General features: G+C 44.7%; 1 protein-coding gene and 1 pseudogene across 1 annotated transcript; both read right to left on the reverse strand.

Annotated features, from left to right (window-relative positions):
• Nucleotides 1-219: 219 nt before the first annotated feature.
• LOC149127430 (actin, alpha skeletal muscle) lies at nt 220-604 on the reverse strand. The gene has a single exon (XM_089329177.1). The coding sequence runs from the start codon at nt 570-572 to the stop codon at nt 291-293; it is 282 nt and encodes a 93-aa protein (XP_089185303.1). The 5' UTR covers nt 573-604; the 3' UTR covers nt 220-290.
• Nucleotides 561-1496, reverse strand: LOC149127431 (actin, cytoplasmic 1 pseudogene; annotated as a pseudogene).
• Between the last annotated feature and the right edge of the window lie 20151 nt (nt 1497-21647).

The raw sequence follows: 21647 nt of genomic DNA on the forward strand, positions 1-21647 counted from the left end.
TATTTGGAATGACTATCAAAAGAAAAAAAAAATGTACAAAGTCCTCGGCCACATTGCAGAACTTTGGGGACTTTGGGGATGCTCGCTCCAACGACTGCTGTCACCTTCACCGTTCCAGTTTTTAAATCCTGAGTCAAAAGCGCCAAAACAAACAAAAAAAAAAAAAAAAAAAAAAAACAAAGAAAGAAAAAAAGAAAAAAAACGAATAAAGCCATGCCCATCTCGTCTCGTTTTCTGCACGTTAGGTTTCGTCGAGAGAGGGCGTCCCGCCACTGCGGTTAACAGTCCGCCTAGAAACACTTGCGGTGCACGATGGAGGGGCCCGACTCTTCGTACTCCTGCTTGCTGATCCACATCTGCTGGAACGTGGACAGCGAGGCCAGGATGGAGCCGCCGATCCACACCGAGTACTTGCGCTCGGGGGGAGCGATGATCTTGATCTTCATGGTGCTGGGCGCCAGGGCAGTGATCTCCTTCTGCATGTGGTCGGCGATGCCGGGGTACATGGTGGTGCCGACTGACAGCACCGTGTTGGCGTACAGGTCCTTGCGGATGTCCACGTCGCACTCCATGATCGAGTTGAAGGTGGTCTCGTGGATGCCTCACGACTCCATGCCCAGGAAGGAGGGCTGGAACAGCGCCTCGGGGCAGCGGAAGCACTCGTTGTCGATGGTGATGACCTGGCCGTCGGGCAGCTCCTAGCTCTTCTCCAGGGAGGAGGAGGACGCGGCCGTGGCCATCTCCTGCTCGGAGTCCAGCGCCACGTAGCACAGCTCCTCCTTGATGTAGCGCATGATCTCGCGCTCTGCCGTGGTGGTGAAGCTGTAGCCGCGCTCCGTGAGGATCTTCATGAGGTAGCTGGTCAGGTCCCGACCGTCCAGGTCCGGACGCAGGAAGGCGTGCGGCAGCGCGTAGCCCTCGTAGATGGGCACCGTGTGGGTGACCCCGTCGCCGGAGTCCGTCACGATGCCTGTGGTGCGGCCAGAGGCGTACAGGGACAGCACGGCCTGGATGGCCACGTACATGGCCGGCGTGTTGGACATCTCGAACATGATCTGGGTCATCTTCTCGCAGTTGGCCTTGGGGTTCAGGGGGGCCTCGGTCAGCAGCACTGGGTGCACCTCCGGGGCCACGCGCAGCTCGTTGTAGAAGGTGTGGTGCCAGATCTTCTCCATGTCGTCCCAGTTGGTCACGATGCCGTGCTCGATGGGGTACTTGAGCATCAGGGTGCCACGCTTGCTCTGGGCCTCGTCGCCCACGTACGAGTCCTTCTGGCCCATGCCCACCATCACACCCTGGTGCCGCGGACGCCCCACGATGGAGGGGAAGACGGCCCGGGGGGCATCGTCGCCCGTGAAGCCTGCCTTGCACATGCCGGAGCCATTGTCGACCACGAGCGAGGCGATATCGTCATCCATGGTGAGCTGAGCGGGGGTGTGGAGCGGCGGCGGAGCGGCTGGGCGAGGTGCGGTGGTCCCGAGCTGGACGCGGTCTCGGCAGTCAATAAGGTAGGTTTATATGAAAATATTCCCACAATACACTGTAATGTTAAAAAGTCATCACAATTACGCATGTATAATAGCTACATATATATAAATAAGTTATCTTAGTGCAAAACTTTTTGAAATCCATGCAGTTTTTTCATAGTACACATTTTCTTGAACTTTTTGAAGATTCCTTATATGCATGGATTTGGTTTTTTTATACCAAAGTAAATGTATTGTTGAATTCCATTTTCTACAAACCCTTTAAAGTGCATTCAGATACACTTTCAAATACATTTACAAATCTTGGTTTTGTTCAAAATATCTGTATGTGTATACTTCTATTTGTAAAAATAAAGATTAGAGAAACAGACTGAAGTGTTAAGTGATGGACACAAAAAAAGGATGAGAATTGGGAAATGTCTAGTTCCTATTTATCTTTATTGTTTATAGTTTTAAAAATGATTGAATCTTCTGTAATCAAAAAAATCATGTTCACTAAAATTTAATGTCTTAGCAGCTCAAAACATGCATAAATTAGGGAATATATATATAAATATTTAAAAGATTTATTTATTTATTTGAAAGGCAAAGTTAGAGAGAGAGAGAGAGAATCTTCTATCCTATGGTTCATTCCCCAAATGGACAAAACAGCCAGCACTGGGCCCAGTTGTAGCCAACAGCCCAGAACTCTATCTGGGTCTCCCTCATGGGTGGCCAGGGCCCAACTTGGGCCCTCTTCCTATGCTTTCCCAGGCACATTAGCAGTGAGCTGGATCAGAAGTGGGGCAGCCAGGACTCAAACCGGTGCTCATTTGGGACACTGGAGTGGCAGGCAGTGGCTTAACTCATTCATTGTACCACAACACCATCCCAGGAATATTTTAAGATATTTTAAAGAGAACATACTAGAGAAGAAACTAAGATTTCTTAGGCTCTACTGTGTAGGTTATCCTGTAATCTTTTTTTTTTTTTTTTTTTTTTAAGATTTATTTTATTTGAGAAGCAGAAGGGGAAGGGTGGGGGAAGGGGGTGAGGGAAAGAAAGATGCTGGTTCACTCCCCAAATGGCCACAAGAGCTGGGCCAGACTGAAGCCAGGAGCTTCATCTGGGTCTCCCACGTGAGTGGCAGGGGCCCAAGCACTCAGGCCATCTTCCACTGCTTTCCCAGGCCATTAGCAGGGAGCTGGATTGGAAATGAAGCAACTGAGACTCAAATCTGTGCTCTGACATGGGATGCAGGTGTGAGAAGCAGCAGCTTAACCCACTGCTCCATGATGCTGGCCCCAGAATCTTTTTCTTTAGTACTGCTATATAACTGTTTATCGTGGATAAATTTAAAAGATTTTTTTTTCTCTAATGTAGTTATAACAGTGTATGTCTTTTGTACCTAAAGTAAAAAGAGCTGGGGCTTAAGGAATGAAGAGGCTGCTGGCGGGCAGAAGGTAATCCTGTTCAGCATAGGACAGCCATGCTGGTGAGGAATGATTGATTGCTTACATCATGACAATTATCCACAACTTCACAGCTCCCAGAGACATTCTGCACATCCCAACTCACCGAACGAGAGGACCCAATGCTAGTCTATGCTTCTAAAGAGCAGGTTCCCATCGCATAAACCACTGTATGCCCAGAAACTAGCTCAGGCACTGCTTGCAATAGAGGTTTTCTAAACTGAACTGAACTGACACTGAGGTGAGAAAGGAGCAGAAAGAGCCCTGCCATTCACATGCCCTGGGTGGAAAGCGGGCACGGGGAGGAGAAAGGTGAAAACAGAGATACGGGCAGGGGTTTAGCCCAGCAGTTATGGCACCAGTTAGGGCACCTGCATCCCACGTTGGAGTGCCTGGGTTTGATTCCCAGCCATTGCTTCTGACTCCAGCTTCCTGCTAATGCAGACCCTGGAAGGTAGCAGGTAAAGAATCGAGTAGTTGGGTCCCTGTCACACATGTTGAAGACTTAGAACCAGTTCCATACTCTGATTTTGGCCTGGCCCAGTTCCAGCTTTGTGGACATTTTGGGGGATAAATCAGCAGATGGGAAATCTCTCTCTCCTGCCTTCTCAAATAAATAAAGAATAAAAATAATAATTAAAAAAAGAAAGTAGGGATAGACATGAAGTCTTAATAGGATTTCAAGTTGCTCTTTCTCTGCTTCCCTCATCCTACCTTTACAATCTAGACAGAAATGCAAAAGTAGGGGGCCGGAGAGGCGTGATGGGAGAGAAATGGGCAACGGGAAATGACAGGCAAGTGTCATCTAGTCTCTGTTCTCCAGTCCCAACTCTTTGAGGTGTAAGTCGAAGAGTATGAAATGCCATCCCCCACTGGAATAAAGTTGCCAGGCATTTGATTTTTTTGTCCTCCAATCACATTGAACTCTGTAAAAATAAAGAAATAAAGCCAACCACGATCTGGTCTATTATAATATTTAGCTGTGGTGCACCAGGAGGTTACTATCTGAAATTGTCACACTTTTCAAATACCTCAGCTGGTGACAAACATGACTATCATGCAAACGGTCCAAAGTCTTCTCATAGCTGCCAAACGGGAGGTTTCAGGCTGGGGCTTGCTGTCGCTTTGAATTCTCACTTCATCTGAATTCTGCTCAGCTCACGTGAAATGCAGGCATCACACATCAAGAAAGACAGGGAGCCATGTGAGATTCTCTACAACACCTGGTGCCAGGCAGGTTGAGGCAGGCAGTTCTGTCACGCTGCCCTTGGCAGGTTTGTGATAGCATCTTTTTTTTGGTCCTTATGTTATTTACTGGCAAATTTGAAGAAACCTCGGCATTGATGAATACAAAACAGCCACTGGGACTATCATACCACCACCACCACCCAGAGCACAGACTTCGGTCCCCCTAGAGCAGAGTTTTTCAAACTGCTTGAGGTGGCTGACCCACTGCAGGTAGGGGTGGGGGTGCAGTCAGAAAAGCAATTCCCTGGATCTCAACAGCATTTTAAAACAAAATCACCTGTAAGAAAATGAAAAATATCAGAGTTCGTAGTTCATAGAAAATTCAAGAAATGTTTTCATGAAACCTAAGATTTAATTATACCAGCAAGGCACTTCAAAAAGTTTGTGGAAAACAGAATTTAAAAATAAGCTTATTTTGATGCAAAACATTTTTGAAACACATACTTAGTTTTTTTCATAATGTCCATTTTCCACACACTTTTTAGAAGATCCTTCATACGGGAACATGTATGTGTGCTAATGTATGCTCTAGTTTTTTTTGTTTTGTTTTGTTTTGTTTTGTTTTGTTTTGTTTTTTTTTTTTTGGACAGGCAGAGTGGACAGTGAGAGAGAGACAGAGAGAAAGGTCTTCCTTTTTTTTGCTGTTGGTTCACCCTCCAATGGCCGCCACGGCCAGCGCGCTGTGGCCAGCGCACCGCGCTGATCCGCTGGCAGGAGCCAGGTACTTCTCCTGGTCTCCCATGGGGTGCAGGGCCCAAGCACTTGGGCCATCCTCCACTGCACTCCCTGGCCACAGCAGAGAGCTGGCCTGGAAGAGGGGCAACCGGGACAGGATCCGGCGCCCCGACCGGGACTAGAACCCGGTGTGCCGGCACCGCTAGGCGGAGGATTAGCCTAGTGAGCCGCGGCGCGGGCCTAGTTTTTTTTTTAAAAACACAATTTTTCTGAGGGAGCGTGAGCAACAGAAATGCCATCTGCTGGTTCACTCCCCAAACACCAGCAATGGCCAGGGTTGGAACAGAGCCGGAAGCTCCGAGCTGGGAACTCAGTGTAGGTCTCCCATGTGGGTGGCAGGGACTCATCAACAGCCTTCATCTGCTGCTGCCCAGAGTCTACGTCAGCAGGAAACCGGAATCAGGAGCAGGAGTCGGGAACGGTACCCAGGTCCTCCAGTGTAAGATGCAGCCATCTGCACCAGTGTCTTAACTGCTAGGGCAAATGACTGCCCCTGCTCTAGGCTTGATATAAAATTAAATACCTTTCAGATAGTCACTACCAAAACAGTCTGAAAATCAACAGCCTTAGAGCAGAGGTTGGCCAACTACCATCTACAGGCCAAATCCAGCTCACTGCCTGTGGTCCGCACGGCCTGCAGCTGAGATGAGTCTTTTGCATTTTTAAACGTTTAGAAAAAATTCACAAGAATATTTCATGTTGCGAAAAAATTACGTGAATTTCAGATGTCAGTGTCCATGAAGCGCTCCTGGAACACAACCACACCCATGTGCTGGTGCATCATGTGTGGCTGCGCTGGCAGAGGCTTGTTCATGGCAACAGGCACTTTATGAACCATGAATCTTGAGCCCTTTACTAGCTTTATGAAGAAACTACCAGCCCACCAGCCCCAGGTCTACAGAATGCATTTTTATGATGTGTTTTTCTCAAGGCCCTGTATCTGGTTGGTTGCTAGACAAAATAGGGAAAAGATCTTGCAGAGAAATGAACAATAGTAATTGGAGGTGCCATGGACACTGCTCCCCACCTCCCTGGGTCCCTTCTCCTGTCCAATGTGCCGTGTCCTGGCGTCTGTGTCTCCTATGGCCTGCCCTCTGGCTCCGGAAGCAGCTCTACCTTCTAGGGATACCCAGGAGTCTCAGAAACTGCAGGCAGATCCTTGCCTAAAACAAAGGGTCAGAAGAACTAATTCTCTTGCCTCAAGTCATAAGGACAAAACAGGGAAGTGTACCTTCCACACTCGAGGTTCCCCATGGGATCAGGCTAGAGTTCCCTTCCTCTGGCGTTTGCCTCAAACATAATGTTGATTGGCTTCTCTCCTTTCTCAGTCATGCTTGCCCTGTTCTCTCTTGGGTTCTCTGAAGCACTTTCTTAATCATTGGGTAGCACAGAAGCCTAGTCTCAGGGTCCTCTCTGGGAAGCCAGAGGGAGAGGTTCATGAAAGGCAATTCTTTTTGACAAACCTCTGGCTTGGTGGGTGCCATTTACCACACCTTGTTGAAACTGACAAGAGGAAAAATGATCATCTCATTTCAGACAAATTTGCAATGCACTGTAATTTCAAATTGCCTTGGAATCAGTCAAGAGAATTGGATTCTAATTCCAACCGATCCACTGGGGAAGTGATAATCACCATGAGACCCATTTTCCACCGTCTGCAAGAGTTAGACCAGCTAATTTTAAGGTTTCCTCTAACTCTCTGAGTCTCCTTGTGATGTGGGTGGCTTAAAACATCTTCTAGATGCTGACTAATCCTGATCAGGCCATCTAGCCAGCAGACCTGGCTGGGGTCCAAAATCTAGACCGGAACACATTGTCCATGAGCAGAGGTGGTAGACCCATCCTTGGTGGGGCAGGGCAGGGAGGCAGCAGCCTGCTCCCCAGCTACAAGCAGACATTGGTAGCCAATCAACGGTGCTTGAAGACTCTTCTTCCCTAACTTGGAGCCTTGAAGTATGATTTTAGTCTTTAAAACCTGGAGCCCTTTCCCATTTCCCAATCCTAGCCAGGACTCTGTGCTATATTGAGATTCTTACTGGGTACCCACTCTTTGGCTTACTGTTATTTTCTTGGTCTTGGCCATGACCATTGTGGCCCTTTCTGCACTGTTCTGTCAGGGAATCAGAGCACCTCTTTGTGAGACAAGAAAATCTCACAGATCACCAGCAGAGGATCTAGGTAGACATACAAGGGATTGGAAAATTCTGAAAAAGGAGTGAGAATGATGAGAAGGCAGGTGACTGGAAGATGGCACCACTTTATTTTTGTCTTGCTTAGGTTTTTTTTTTTTTTTAAGTTAATTTTAAAAGCAGAGAGACAGAGACAGATAGAGATCTTCAAATCTCTTGGTTCACTGACCAGATGCTTCCAATCAGGGTGTGCATTAACAGGAAGCTGGAACTGGGAACACAGGTAGCACTTGAAACCAGGTCCTCTGGTGGGCATCCCATGTAGCATTTTTTTTTTTTTAACAGATGGAGAGTGAGAGAGAGAGACAGAGAGAAAGATCTTCCTTCCGGCTGGTGCCTTGGCTCACTAGGCTAATCCTCCGCCTTGCGGCACCGGCATACCAGGTTCTAGTCCCGGTCGGGGCGCCGGATTCTGTCCCGGTTGCCTCTCTTCCAGTCCAGCTCTCTGCTGTGGCCAGGGAGTGCAGTGGAGGATGGCCCAAGTGCTTGGGCCCTGCACCCCATGGGAGACCAGGATAAGCACCTGGCTCCTGCCATCAGATCAGCGCGGTGCGCCGGCTGTGGTGGCCATTGGAGGGTGAACCAATGGCAAAGGAAGACCTTTCTCTGTGTCTCTCTCTCTCACTGTCCACTCTGCCTGTTTGCCTGTCCAAAAAAAAAAAAAAAAAGAAAAGAAAGAAAGAAAGAAAGAAAAATCTTCCTTCTTTTGGTTCACCCCCCAAATGGCCGACACGGCCAGAACTATGCCGATCTGAAGCCAGGAGCCAGGTGCTTCCTCCTGGTCTCCCATGCAGGTGCAGAGGACCAAACACTTGGGCCATCCTCCACTGCCTTCCTGGGCCACAGCAGAGAGCTGGACTAGAAGAGGAGCAACCGGGACTTAGAACCTGGCGCCCATATGGGATGCAGTGTCGCAGGTGGAAGATTAACCAAGTGAGCCATGGTGCTGGCTCCTTTTTTTTTTTTTTTTTTTTTTTTTAAGATTTACCTATTTATTTATAGAGTGAGAGGTAAAGAGAGAGAGAAACAGATCTTCCATCTGTTGGTTCACTTACCAAATGGCCTCAATGGCTGGAGTTGGGCCAGTCCAAAGCCAGGAGCCAGGAGCTTACTCTGGGTCTCCCATGTGGGTATACCTGGGCCACACTCAGCTGCTTTCCCAGGCTGTCAGCAGGGAGCTGGATTGGAAGTGAAGCAGCCAGGACTTGAACAAACACAGCGCTGGGCCCACCATGTGACATCTTAACCCCTGTACCCAACACCTGCACCATAAAAAATTTTAAACAACATAGAAGGATAGGAAATATTTTTTAAACCAGAGATTCTGGACATATTGTTTGAAGCCCATGAGTTCTTTACACAATAATTTTTAATTTTATCAATGCATTAGACTAGCCATCTCTACAAAGTTTCAAATATCACATGAAAGGACAAGGGAAAAGTAAAAGTAAAACTCACTCAAAGTCCTCCATCTCATGCCATGGCATTTTGGCCATCCTCCTCTGGTTTTTGACCTCTGCTGAGCAGGGAAGCAGATGGGACTGCTGTAAAGCTGGCAAGTCAGAACACCAAAATGATGCTGTCACCCTCGTGGTGAAGTCTTTACTAGTTATCAAGAAACATTTCTCTGGGGCTGACACTGTGGCACAGTGGGTTATGCCCCTGACTGCAATGCTGGCATCCCACATGAGTGCCGATTTGAGTCCTGGCTATTCCACTGCTGACCCAGCTACCTGCTAATGCATCTGGGAAAGCAGTGAAAGATGGCCCAAATTCTTGGGCCAATGCCACTCATATGGGAGACCCAGATGGAACTCCAGGCCCCTGCTTTTGGTCTGGTCCATCCCTGGCATTTGCAGCCATTTGGGAAGTGAACCAGTGGATGGAAGATCTCTCTATCTCTCTGTAACTCTGCCATTCAAATAAATAAATAATCTTTAAATAAATAAAAAAGAAAAACTTCCATTTGGCTGTATTAATTTGCAATTGAGTGGAATTTTCATATACAAAGACTTAAGGTTTTGAAATTATTTAATGAATTGAGAATTCAAGTTGACATCCTGAACATTCACATAATTAAAATGAGTAATGCACTACTTTAATTAATGAGGGGTAATGAGAAAAGACCAAAAGCAGATTTAATATAAAGATGATTCATTGGAGCCACAAAACATGTTGGTGGTAGTGGTTTGAAACAAAGATAAAACTTGAATTATGGTGGTTTTCTAAATGATACAAATGATTCATTTTCAGTTTTTACCATTTATTTTTCAAACCTTGACTGTCAACTCTATATTGAAATATGCTTTCAATATCTGTGATAAAATAAAGCAGGTCAGATATTTCCTGTTCCTCAAAATATTTAAAACTCAAAAAAGCCAATCATAATTTATCAACCTTAATTGTAAGGTAATAAAGCCATTGTAGAGTTATCAAATGCCATAGCATTAAAACTGATCCACAGTTCTGGGTAACTGTTGTCTGGTTCCCTTAAATTTCAAACATCTACTTGAAGGTTTTCAGATTTTTGGAGCATAATAGCAATACAAAGAGTACTATCAAACCTAAATGTAAATGGGTTAATGTAGACTGGCATCTGAGGTTACATCTTTCTACAATCTTAACTTCATCAGAGACCTCATTTTAGTACAACATCATCTGTCAACCTGAGCTTTTATTGCATAGTTCTTTTGGCATTTGATGTATAAATTGTCTTTGAGTTTATATTTCTATTAGAGAGTAGGCATTTCAGGCAGCAGTTAAACCTACCCACATGCCATATCAGAGTACCTTTGTTAGATTCTGGCTCTGGCTCCTAACTCCAGCTTCATCCTAAATCAGACACTGAGAGACAACAATGATGACTCAAGCAATTGGGTTCCTGTTACCCACATGGAAGACCTGGATTGTGTTCTGGTTCCTGGCTGTGGTCCCAGCCAGCCCTAGTCATTGCAGGCATTCGAGGTGTGAACCAGCATGAGACCTTCCTGAAAGTAATTTTTTTTTCTTAGATGAGTAAAAAAAATTACATTTTCTCTTTTCAGTTTCCAAGTTCCAGGGTCTTAATCCCCACTATTGTGGAGGCAGTATAAATGGATAATACCTTAAGCAAACAAAACGCAGCCCAGCCCATTTACCCAGATGGCATGAAAGGCAAGCCCAGCTGTGCCCTGCCCTTGACCCTCTTTGGTAGCACACGACATGCCCAACACATACTTGCATCCCCCAGAACCTGGCAGAGTGCTTGGCACACACATGAATGAGTGAGCAGGGACCATTCTTCTATGCGTTACAAACCTGAGCAGGGTGACTATTCTATCATTTTTTAAAAATATTTCTTTATTTGAAAGTCAGAGTTACACAGAGAGAGGAGAGGCAGAGGCAGAGAGAGAGGTCTTCCATCCACTGGTTCACTCCCCAGATGACTGCAACTGCCGGAGCTGTGTTGATCTGAAGCCTAGAGCCAGGAGCTTCTTCCGGGTCTCCCATGTGAGTGCAGGGGCCCGATAACTTGGGTCATCTTCCACTGCTTTCCCAGGTCATAGCAGAGAGATGGATCGGAAATAGAGGAACTGGGACACAAGTTGGCATCCATACGGGATGCCGGCATTGCAGGCAGTGGCTTTACCTGCTACGCTACAGCACTGGCCCATATTCTATTATTTTTCTAATTCTTATTCCTAATTGGGCTTTAGCTTTAAGAGAAATCCTTTTACTGGGATAGATGCTTCTGTTTAGTCTTTCCTTGTTAATGGTGACAAAATATTTTAAAAGATGAGTACAAATTCTCTTTGAAGACACACAATTGACTAACTTCTTGAAAATTAAGCTTCCCATTACCAAATATACTAGTCATCTTCATCCAGAGAAAAAAGCTTCAATTCCTATTAGTAACTCTATTATTAAGTGAATGAGCACACTGAACTCCAAATTCCTGATGAACTTGAAAACTCCATAATGTAGGGGACAAAAACACAAGGGAAATCCAAAAATGACTAATAAGAGAAATCTCTGAACTATCATCTGACCCCTTTTATTTATTTCCTTTAAACATTTTTTTAAAAGATTTATTTACTTGAGAGGCAGAATTAACAGGGAGAGGTCTCTCATCCACTGGCTCACTCCCCACTCTGAAGCCAGGAGCCAAGAGCTTCTTCTGGGTCTCCCATAGTGGTGCAGGGGCCCAAGTCCTTGGATCATCTTCTACTGCTTTCCCAGGCCATCAGCAGGGATGCTGACCAGAAGTGGAGCAGCAGTGACTCAAATCGGAACCCATTATGGGATGCAGGCACCGCAGGCGGAGGCTTAGCCCACTAAGCCACAGCACAGGCCCCTCCTTTAAATATTTTAAAATTCACATACCATCACATTCATTCTTCTGAGTTAAAAGTCAATAGCAGTTAGTATCTTCACAAACTTGTACTATCACCATTAACTCCAGAATGTTTTAATCACCCCAAAAGATCTTACCCCCAGCTCCTAGAAACCAGTAATCTAACTCCAGTTCCTTCTACATACCTCTAGTTAACAGTGCCTGTATTTTCAATTGTGCTTCCAGTCACTTCTCTCTTCCATCCTTGGTAAGTTTTCTTGACTAAGCACAGAGAATCCAGGACAATCACTCTTGGTCATATTAATAAACAGGTGTGTATGTGAGAGATGGCTGAGTCCACAGACCACTGCCCTTGACCCTCTTTGGTCACACGACATGCCCAACACATACATCCTTGCATCCCCCAGAACCTGCTGCAGAGGAGCGTTGATTGACAAGGAGGCTCCTGATTACAATCTCTGCAAGAGAGAAAATAGCAGAGCAGTTACTTTCAGAGTTAAGTGACGTCCAAGACTGGTCTTAAGTTAGTTAGCGTAATACAAAACTCCACCTGCTGGCAATTTGTATCCAGTATTTCGGCTAGAACTGGAGCATGATGATTCAGGAGAGAGCTGCATAGGGAGGCGTGAGAAGGAAAAGCAGCTCTGATGTCCGGACTCTCATCAAGGTCTCCTTCTGCTGTTGAACCTAAACAGTTTCACAGAACACTGACATCAGATAAGACCACTCTATGATCCTGATGGATCAAGACAAAGACCTGACCACTCTCTTAAGACTGAGCATGGACCAAAACACTAACATCACCCAAAGCACAAAAATGTCCAAACGTTCCCTTACCCTGCTTCTTCCTTAACAAACCTAGCGTTGGCTTACCTTCATTTCTCTCCCTTTCTAGAGAAGAGTGAAGAGTGTGCTCAATCACAGAATTACCTCTGCCTCTGGACAGCATCTAATCCGGAGAGAAGACCAGCTCCTCACCCTTCCTCCAAATCACACAGTACAAGCCCAGATCCTATACGCGTCCTTTCTAACACCCTGTGTTAAGATGCCCCATAGCCCTCCTTTATGTACTGAGTAATGAATCTCGCCTGTTCATTTACCTGTGAGTTACTGTGGGTTCTTGGCTAGAGGATATTGGCAGGGAAATACATCTTCTACAATGGAAATTTCAGAAGGCCTTGAGAGGGCTCCTGTTTGAAACTATTTTTACCTACCTACCTGCCATGGGTGATAGCTGTAGTTCCACATAAGGATGTTATTCCTGAGGCTGGCATTGTGGTGTAATGGGCTAAGCTGCCACTTGCAAAGCTTGCATCCTATATTGGAGTCCCAGCAAGTTTGAGTCCTGGCTGTTCTGCTTCCAATCGGGCTCCCTGTTAATGTGCCTGGGAAAGCAACTGAGGGTGGTCCAAGGATTTGGGACCTGGATGAAGTTCCTGGCTCCTGGCCTGGCCCAGTCTCAGCCACTGCAGGCATCTAGAGGAGTGAACCAGCAGATTTGGAAGATATTTTCTCTCTCTCCCTCTCCCCTCTCCCTTCCTCCCTCCCTCTCTTTCTCTCTCTGTGTATGTTTCTCCTCTATTGGTCTGTATTCCAAAAACAGATGTTTTAAAAATTAAAAATAAAACACATACATAACTACAAAAACTTAGGTTTGTTAGTAGTCCACCTAAAACCATTCCATCTACCCGCAGTGGCTGCTGTGTTATGCTTGGATGACTCTGAATTAGCTGATTCTTGTGTCTCTTTAGCTCCTGTTGTGGTGTTTCTGTGGCTTTAAGTCACAGGCACATAATCTGTCCCCTGAAGTTTAAAATCTAAGGGTCAAGGCTGCCAGGGATAAATAGCAATATGTACAATGATAAACACAAAAATAGACCACAAAAATAGACCAATTCCTGTGGCTTTTAAGTAAGGATAACTGTTGTTGTTCCTGAAGCTTGAAGTTTAATAAGTCGTTGCTGGCAAAAAGCATCAGAACTTTTGAAACTTGGAAACGTACATGGGGGATTTCAGATATGTTCTTTGCTACAAACACACTTTCAAAAATTTTGTTTAGGAAATAAAGAGTGCAAATGTGTTCTGAAGAGCCTGGGAAAAGCCTCTTGTAAAAGATTCTAGAAATGTGGCCGGCGCTGCGGCTCACTAGGCTAATCCTCCGCCTTGCGGAGCTGGCACACAGGGTTCTAGTCCCGGTTGGGGCTCCGGATTCTGTCCCGGTTGCCCCTCTTCCAGGCCAGCCCTCTGCTGTGGCCAGAGAGTGCAGTGGAGGACGGCCCAAGTACTTGGGCCCTGCACCCCATGGGAGACTAGGAGAAGCACCTGGCTCCTGCCATCAGATCAGTGCGGTGCGCCGGCTGCAGCGCACCGACTGCGGCGGCCATTGGAGGGTGAACCAACGGCAAAAGGAAGACCTTTCCCTCTGTCTCTCTCTCTCTCACTGTCCACTCTGCCTGTCAAAAAAAAAAAAAAAAATCTAGAAATGACATGACCTCATCCCTTTCTACCTCCACCCTGAGCCCTTTTGATTCAAAGCATTGTTGGTAGACATTGGATGAGCCTGGTAACTTGTTGGAAAGGCAAGCTGTCAGGTCCCCATAGTAGCCTGCTCACTTGCAACCTGTAGTTTCCTTTATCCCAAGTGCTCTGTGTGTATAGGTTTGCAAAACAATACTATAAGCCACTCAGGCTTTGGCTTGTCTAAAAATAGTCCTTCACAGAGATATCCTAGGGCAGGTAGGAGGGAGACCAGAGGTCCCTGGTTGATCGAAAATGTTAGAATTTCAGGTGCTTCCCTGCCGTGATCTTTGAAGGACACCACAATATACAGAAAACTGAGAACCTGAAAGTTTCCATTATTTAGGTGGGGTGGAGGGGGCCAGAGAGGAACAAACATCAATTGAAACTAAAAATCAAAACCCCAAACCATAATTTGTGGTCCTTCAGCTAACTGAGGGACCCAGGCTAAGACTAAGATAGCGGCTGGCACCGTGGCTCAATGGGCTAATCCTCCACCTTGTGGCGCCGGCACACCGGTTCTAGTCCCGGTCGGGACGCCAGATTCTGTCCCGGTTGCCCCTCTTCCAGGCCAGCTCTCTGCTGTGGCCAGGGAGTGCAGTAGAGGATGGCCCAAGTGCTTGGGCCCTGCACCCCATGGGAGACCAGGATAAGCACCTGGCTCCTGCCTTCGGATCAGCGCGGTGCGCCGGCCGCAGCACGCTGGCCGCGTCGGCTATTGGAGGCTGAACCAACGGCAAAAAGGAAGACCTTTCCCTCTGTCTCTCTCTCTCTCACTGTCCACTCTGCCTGTCAAAAAAAAAAAAAAAAAAAAAAAAAAAAAAAAAAAAAAAGACTAAGATAGCACTTATTGTTTTTCCTTTCTTCCCACCAGATCTCTGTTACCTCATCCCCCTGCACCTGCTGGCCTGGAAACACATCTGTCCTACATTGCAAAACAGCAAGAGCCACATGAAGGGAAAGATGTTTGGGTGGATTTATCCACATGAAAAAGACAATGAGCACTTTTACCTAGGGAAGAGAAACGCATTTCTGTGGGGAACCACTTTCCCTGGAAAACATTACCCAGAGCACCCTCTTATTGACCTTAGGACCCTGTTCCTTCTTTCCTTTAACTGATACTCAACAAATAGTGAATTAATGAATGAAATCCCACCCTGTCATGGGCAACAGCTCAAAAGCCTTCTAGCCCTCTAAGCTCCTGCAGAATTGTTAGATTCTTGCCAAAGACAATTTGATATTATGTTTTCTGCCATCTTAACAGCAGAATAAAACATTTTTAACAACTTCTATGGACCAAGCAGAAATTGATTATAAAGAAGACCAAATGAAACCAGGTAACTAGACCACCCAGACCAAGTGGGATTTATCCCTGGCATGCAGGGATGGTTCAATGTGTGCAAAACAACAATGTGATACACCACATTAACAGACTGCAGAAGAAAAACCATATGATTACCTCAATAGATGCCGAGAAAGCATTTGATAAAATACAACACCCTTTCATGATGAAAACTCTAAGCTAACTGGGCATTGAAGGAACATTCCTCAATACAATCAAAGCAATTTATGAAAAACCCACGGCCAACATCCTATTGAATGGGGAAAAGTTGGAAGCATTTCCACTGAGATCTGGTACCAGACAGGGATGCCCACTCTCACCACTGCTATTCAATATAGTTCTGGAAGTTCTAGCCAGAGCTATTAGGCAAGAAAAAGAAATTAAAGGGATACAAATTGGGAAGGAAGAACTCAAACTATCCCTCTTTGCAGATTATATGATTCTTTATTTAGGGGATCCAAAGAACTCTACTAAGAGACTATTGGAACTCATAGAAGAATTTGGCAAAGTAGCAGGTTAAAAATCAATGCACAAAAATCAACAGCCTTTGTATACACAGGCAATGCCATGGCTGAGGAAGAACTTCTAAGATCAATCCCATTCACAATAGCTACAAAAACAATCAAATACCTTGGAATAAACTTAACCAAGGACATTAAGGATCTCTACGATGAAAATTACAAAACCTTAAAGAAAGAAATAGAAGAGGATACCAAAAAATGGAAAAATCTTCCACGCTCATGGATTGGAAGAATCAATATCATCAAAATGTCCATTCTCCCAAAAGCAATTTATAGATTCAATGCAATACCAATCAAAATACCGAAGACATTCTTCTCAGACCTGGAAAAAACGATGCTGAAATTCATTTGGAGACACAGGAGACCTCGAATAGCTAAAGCAATCTTGTACAACAAAAACAAACCGGAGGCATCACAATACCAGATTTCAGGACATACTACAGGGCAGTTGTTATCAAAACAGCAATGGACTGGTACAGAAACAGATGGATAGACCAATGGAACAGAATAGAAACACCAGAAATCAATCCAAACATCTACAACCAACTTATATTTGATCAAGGATCCAAAACCAATCCCTGGAGTAAGGACAGTCTATTCAATAAATGGTGCTGGGAAAATTGGATTTCCATGTGCAGAACCATGAAGCAAGACCCCTACCTTACACCTTACACAAAAATTCACTCAACATGGATTAAAGACTTAAATCTATGACCCAACACCATCAAATTATTAGAAAGCATTGGAGAAACTCTGCAAGATATAGGTACTGGCAAAGACTTCTTGGAAAATACCCCAGAAGCACAGGCAGTCAAAGCCAAAATTAATATTTGGGATTGCATCAAATTGAGAAGTTTCGGTACTTCAAAAGAAACAGTCAGGAAAGTGAAGAGGCAACCAACAGAATGGGAAAAAATATTCCCAAACTATGCAACAGATAAAGGGTTGATAACCAGAATCTACAAAGAAATCAAGAAACTCCACAACATCAAAACAAACAACCCACTTAAGAGATGGGCCAAGGACCTCAACAGACATTTTTCAAAAGAGGAAATCCAAATGGCCAACAGGCACATGAAAAAATGTTCAAGATCACTATCCATCAGGGAAATGCAAATCAAAACCACAATGAGGTTTCACCTCACCCCCGTTAGAATGGCTCACATTCAAAAATCTACCAACAACAGATGCTGGAGAGGATGTGGGGAAAAAGGGACACTAACCCACTGTTGGTGGGAATGCAAACTGGTTAAGCCACTATGGAAGTCAGTCTGGAGATTCCTCAGAAACCTGAATATAACCCTACCATTCAACCCAGACATACCACTCTTTGGAATTTACCCAAAGGAAATTAAATTGGCAAACAAACAAGCTGTCTGCACCTTAATGTTTATTGCAGCTCAATTCACAATAGCTAAGACCTGGAACCAACCCAAATGCCCATCAACAGTAGACTGGATAAAGAAATTATGGGACATGTACTCTATAGAATACTATACAGCAGTCAAAAACAATGAAATCTGGTCATTTGCAACAAGATGGAGGAATCTGGAAAACATCATGCTGAGTGAATTAAGCCAGTCCCAAAGGGACAAATATCATATGTTCCCCCTGATCAGTGACAACTAACTGAGCACCAAAGGGGAAACCTGTTGAAGTGAAATGGACACTATGAGAAACAGTGACTTAATCAGCTCTTGTCCTAACTGTTGATGTACAACTTAATACTTTATCCATTTTAGTATTTTTCTCTTTGTTTTGATTTAGTACTATTGGTTGAACTCTGTGATTAACACACAATTATTCTTAGGTGTTTAAATTTTAACTGAAAAATGATCCCTGTTAAATCTAAGAGTGGGAATAAGAGAGGGAGGAGATGTACAATTTGGGACATGCTCAATCGGACTTGCCCCAAATGGTGGAGTTAGAACCATGCCAGGGGATCCCAATATTATCCCATCAAGGTTGCATGTACCAATGCCATCTCACTAGTCCAAGTGATCAATTTCAGTTCACAATTGATCACAATGATAGGGCTAAGAGTCAAAGGGATCACACAAACAAGTCTAGTGTCTGCTAATACTAGCTGATAGAATCAAAAAGGGAGAGAACAATCCATCATGGGATGCGGGATACACAGTAAACTCATAGAATGGCAGATGTCCTAAATAGCACTCTGGCCTCAGAATCAGCCTTTAAGGCATTCGGATATGGCTGAAGAGCCCATGAGAGTATTTTAGGCATGGAAAGCCAAGACACCCTGGGGAAAAAAAAAAAAAAGGAAGACCTAAATGGAAGATTTCTGCGAGTGAGATCCCAGTGGAAAGAATGGGACCATCAAAGAAGGAGGTACCTTTCTCTGAAGGGAGGAGAGAACTTCCACTTTGACTATGACCCTGTCGGAATAAGATCGAAGTCAGCGAACTCAAAAGGCTTCCATAGCCTTGGCAACTCATGACTAGAGCCTAGGGAGATTACTGACGCCATAAACAAGAATGTCATATTGTTAAGTCAACAACAGGAGTCACTGTGTACTTACTTCTCATGTGGGATCTGTCCTTAGTGTGTTGTCCAATGTGAAGTAATGCTATAACTAGTACTGAAACAGTATTTTACACTTTGTGTTTCTGTGTGAGTGTAAACTGATGAAATCTTTACTTAATATATACTGAATTGATCTTCGGTATATAAAGATAATTGAAAATGAATCTTGATGTGAATGGAATGGGAGAGGGAGCGGGAGATTGGAGGGGTGCGAGTGGGTGGGAAATTATGGGGGGGGGAGCCATTGTAATCCATTAACTGTACTTTAAAAATTTATATTTACTAAATAAAAAATTAAATAAAAAAAGACACCAGGTAACTAGAAAACAGAAAGTAAAAAACAAAATGCCAGTTGTTGCTCCTAACCATGGAAATGCTGTTGTATTACAAAAGCCATAATCTGATCCTTAGACACAAGATAATTAGCATATTAATTCCTGTTCTATAAAGGGTGAATGTTATTATTGGATTATTATTTCTTGTAATTATATATAATAGGTGATTTTGATCAATCTGTATAAGAATAATGTTTATTTGAAATTAAAGTCCCCTCAGCAAGTATGAGGGAAGGTCTCAAAAACATCATGGAAAATGCATATTAGGAAAAGATATGCTTAGTTTTCAAATGTCTTACACCAAAATAATCAAATCTTTGAACTCCTTTTTCCATGAACTTATTGACATGTCCATACACATTTTGATGAGCACAGTTCAAACTCTAATTATTAATGCACTTTTATTTTTTCCAGATACTTTCTAGCAAGGAGGAAGAGTGGGAGGGATCAGCAGCTGCTGTGTCCCTATCCTGTGCCAAGCACTCCTTGCTAAGAAATAAAGGTGGATAAAACAATGAGGTTAAAATAGGTTACAGATCAGCATGCTATGTGCCTGGTATTGTTTTGGACTAGCTTACCCTAGACATTCTAATGTAATGGTCCTCAGCCCCTGCTGTACTTTGGAATCCCTTGGGGTCTTTAAAATTATTTAATAATGCTTAGATCCCATTCTCAGAAATTTTGATTCAGTTGGTTGAAGTGGAACTCAGGACATCGAGATTTTTGAAAAGCTCCCTGCATGCGGGCCATGGTTGAAAACCACTGCTTTTAAACATATGGATTTATAGTATTGTACTAAAATCATCAGCATGTAGTTAGAATGGTAGATTTATTGAAAATTCAGTGTAATTATTGATTGAAAACATCACTCCTTATGTTTCTTTCTTTTTTTTTTTTTTTTTTTTTGACAGGCAGAGTGGACAGTGAGAGAGAGAGAGACAGAGGGAAAGGTCTTCCTTTTGCCGTTGGTTCACCCTCCAATGGCCGCCGCAGTCGGTGCGCTGCAGCCGGCGCACCGCACCGATCCGATGGCAGGAGCTAGGTGCTTCTCCTGGTCTCCCATGGGGTGCAGGGCCCAAGCACTTGGGCCATCCTCCACTGCACTCTCTGGCCACAGCAGAGAGCTGGCCTGGAAGAGGGGCAACCAGGACAGAATCCGGCTCCCCGACCGGGACTAGAACCTGGTGTGTTGGTGCCGCAAGGTGGAGGATTAGCCTAGTGAGCCGCAGCACCAGCAACTTCAACATTTTTGGAACTCACTAGCATGTGGTTAACATACCTTATCTATTGTGTATAATTTTTATGAGGTTCATTTTCCTCTTCCCTTCAAGTAAACATTGTGAAACTAAGAAAAATTCTCTTTGTATGGTGATAAACCATGTGATTCATAACATTTCTTTGATTATCTCCTTATTCCCACCATCCACAACAGGTACCATAGCACCATATCATTTCCTCAAAACTAGGAAGGCATGAAACTCCGCTGGCTTCACTGGTCTGTGACCATAGGTTACAGTGAGTCATTCAGAACCTAGCGCCTCATTAGCAGGTGAGTCTTAGCACAGAATGCCCACTGTCCATCTCTGCAAAGCTGTGGAGATCCTTGGACCACCTCTCAACCCTCTATACCCTTCACTTCACCCAAGGGTCCTCATTGCCAAGGTGAAGTTATAACCAGATAGGGGGGTCAGGCAGGGAACATTCAATGGGGGATTAGACACAACATTAGCCATGGGAGAAGAGAGCTCTGTGGACTTAAGTAGCCAGGGACTAAATTCTACTGTGAGAGTAACTGTCTTTACTTTGTACTTACAGTCAAACAATTGCCCTTCAAAGATTCTGCCCTCTTTGATATGCTTGGCTGTGGTGGCACTGAGCTCTTAGGAACTGAATGGAATTCTTATGGTGCGAGTATATTCTGCAAATATGTGTGTGTAAGTCTAAGTTGTGTTTAGATGTCACATTCTATGAAAGAGTTCCTTTGAAAAATTTGTGTTATCAGAAACTATGTAATGTACCTTGCTGTCTTGGTATATACTATACAAGGTGTATTAGGTTGTGTTCTTACTATAGCATCAACTCACTACAACATAATCTTTCATTAGTTAGGTTTCAATATACTGGGGACCAACTTGTTTTATGAAGCCTATAATACAACAGAAGATGGGGTTTGGCCTGATCAGACTCTTTGGTGGATGTCAGTCTCTTCCCCCAATATCGACATTTGACATTAGTTTTGGCAGCTGGTGTAAAAGGCTATAGGCAGGGGGCTATGGGAGGATGCTACTTGCTGCAGCACCAGCCTTTTCAGTTCTCAAGTCTCCTACCTGGAAAGATTCTCACTCAAATGGAAGCATCCTCTGTTTATCAGAGGCACACACAAAGAACAAGAACAAGCTGTGGGGAATCACACGAAGTGGCGGAATGTGTTTCAGAATCCTGGGGGACCCAGGTGCACGCAGATCTGTTCTATGATACAGAAATGAGGACACTGACAGGAAGGGGATGGCTTCAGTAGAAGGACATATTTGCAGAATCCTACCCACAAATTCACCTCCTCCTCAACTTGGCCCATCTCTCACGGATTCTCTTCCAAACCTTCTCTTTGTGATCTTGATTACATTTTGAAAATGCACCTGACTTCTAGAGTGAAGACGTAGGGTACAAATATATATCTATGCTATACAACATATAAAAAGACACAGATCAGCCGGCGCCGTGGCTCAATAGGCTAATCCTCCACCTTGCGGCGCCGGCACACCGGGTTCTAGTCCCGGTTGGGGCGCCGGATTCTGTCCCGGTTGCCCCTCTTCCAGGCCAGCTCTCTGCTATGGCCAGGGAGTGCAGTGGAGGATGGCCCAGGTGCTTGGGCCCTGCACCCCATGGGAGACCAGGAAAAGCACCTGGCTCCTGGCTCCTGCCAGGATCAGCGCGGTGCGCCGGCT

The sequence above is a fragment of the Oryctolagus cuniculus genome, chromosome 3 (assembly GCF_051225735.1).
Source record: "Oryctolagus cuniculus isolate XC-2025 breed Fujian yellow rabbit chromosome 3, ASM5122573v1, whole genome shotgun sequence".
In the NCBI taxonomy this organism is placed as follows: Eukaryota; Metazoa; Chordata; class Mammalia; order Lagomorpha; family Leporidae; genus Oryctolagus; species Oryctolagus cuniculus.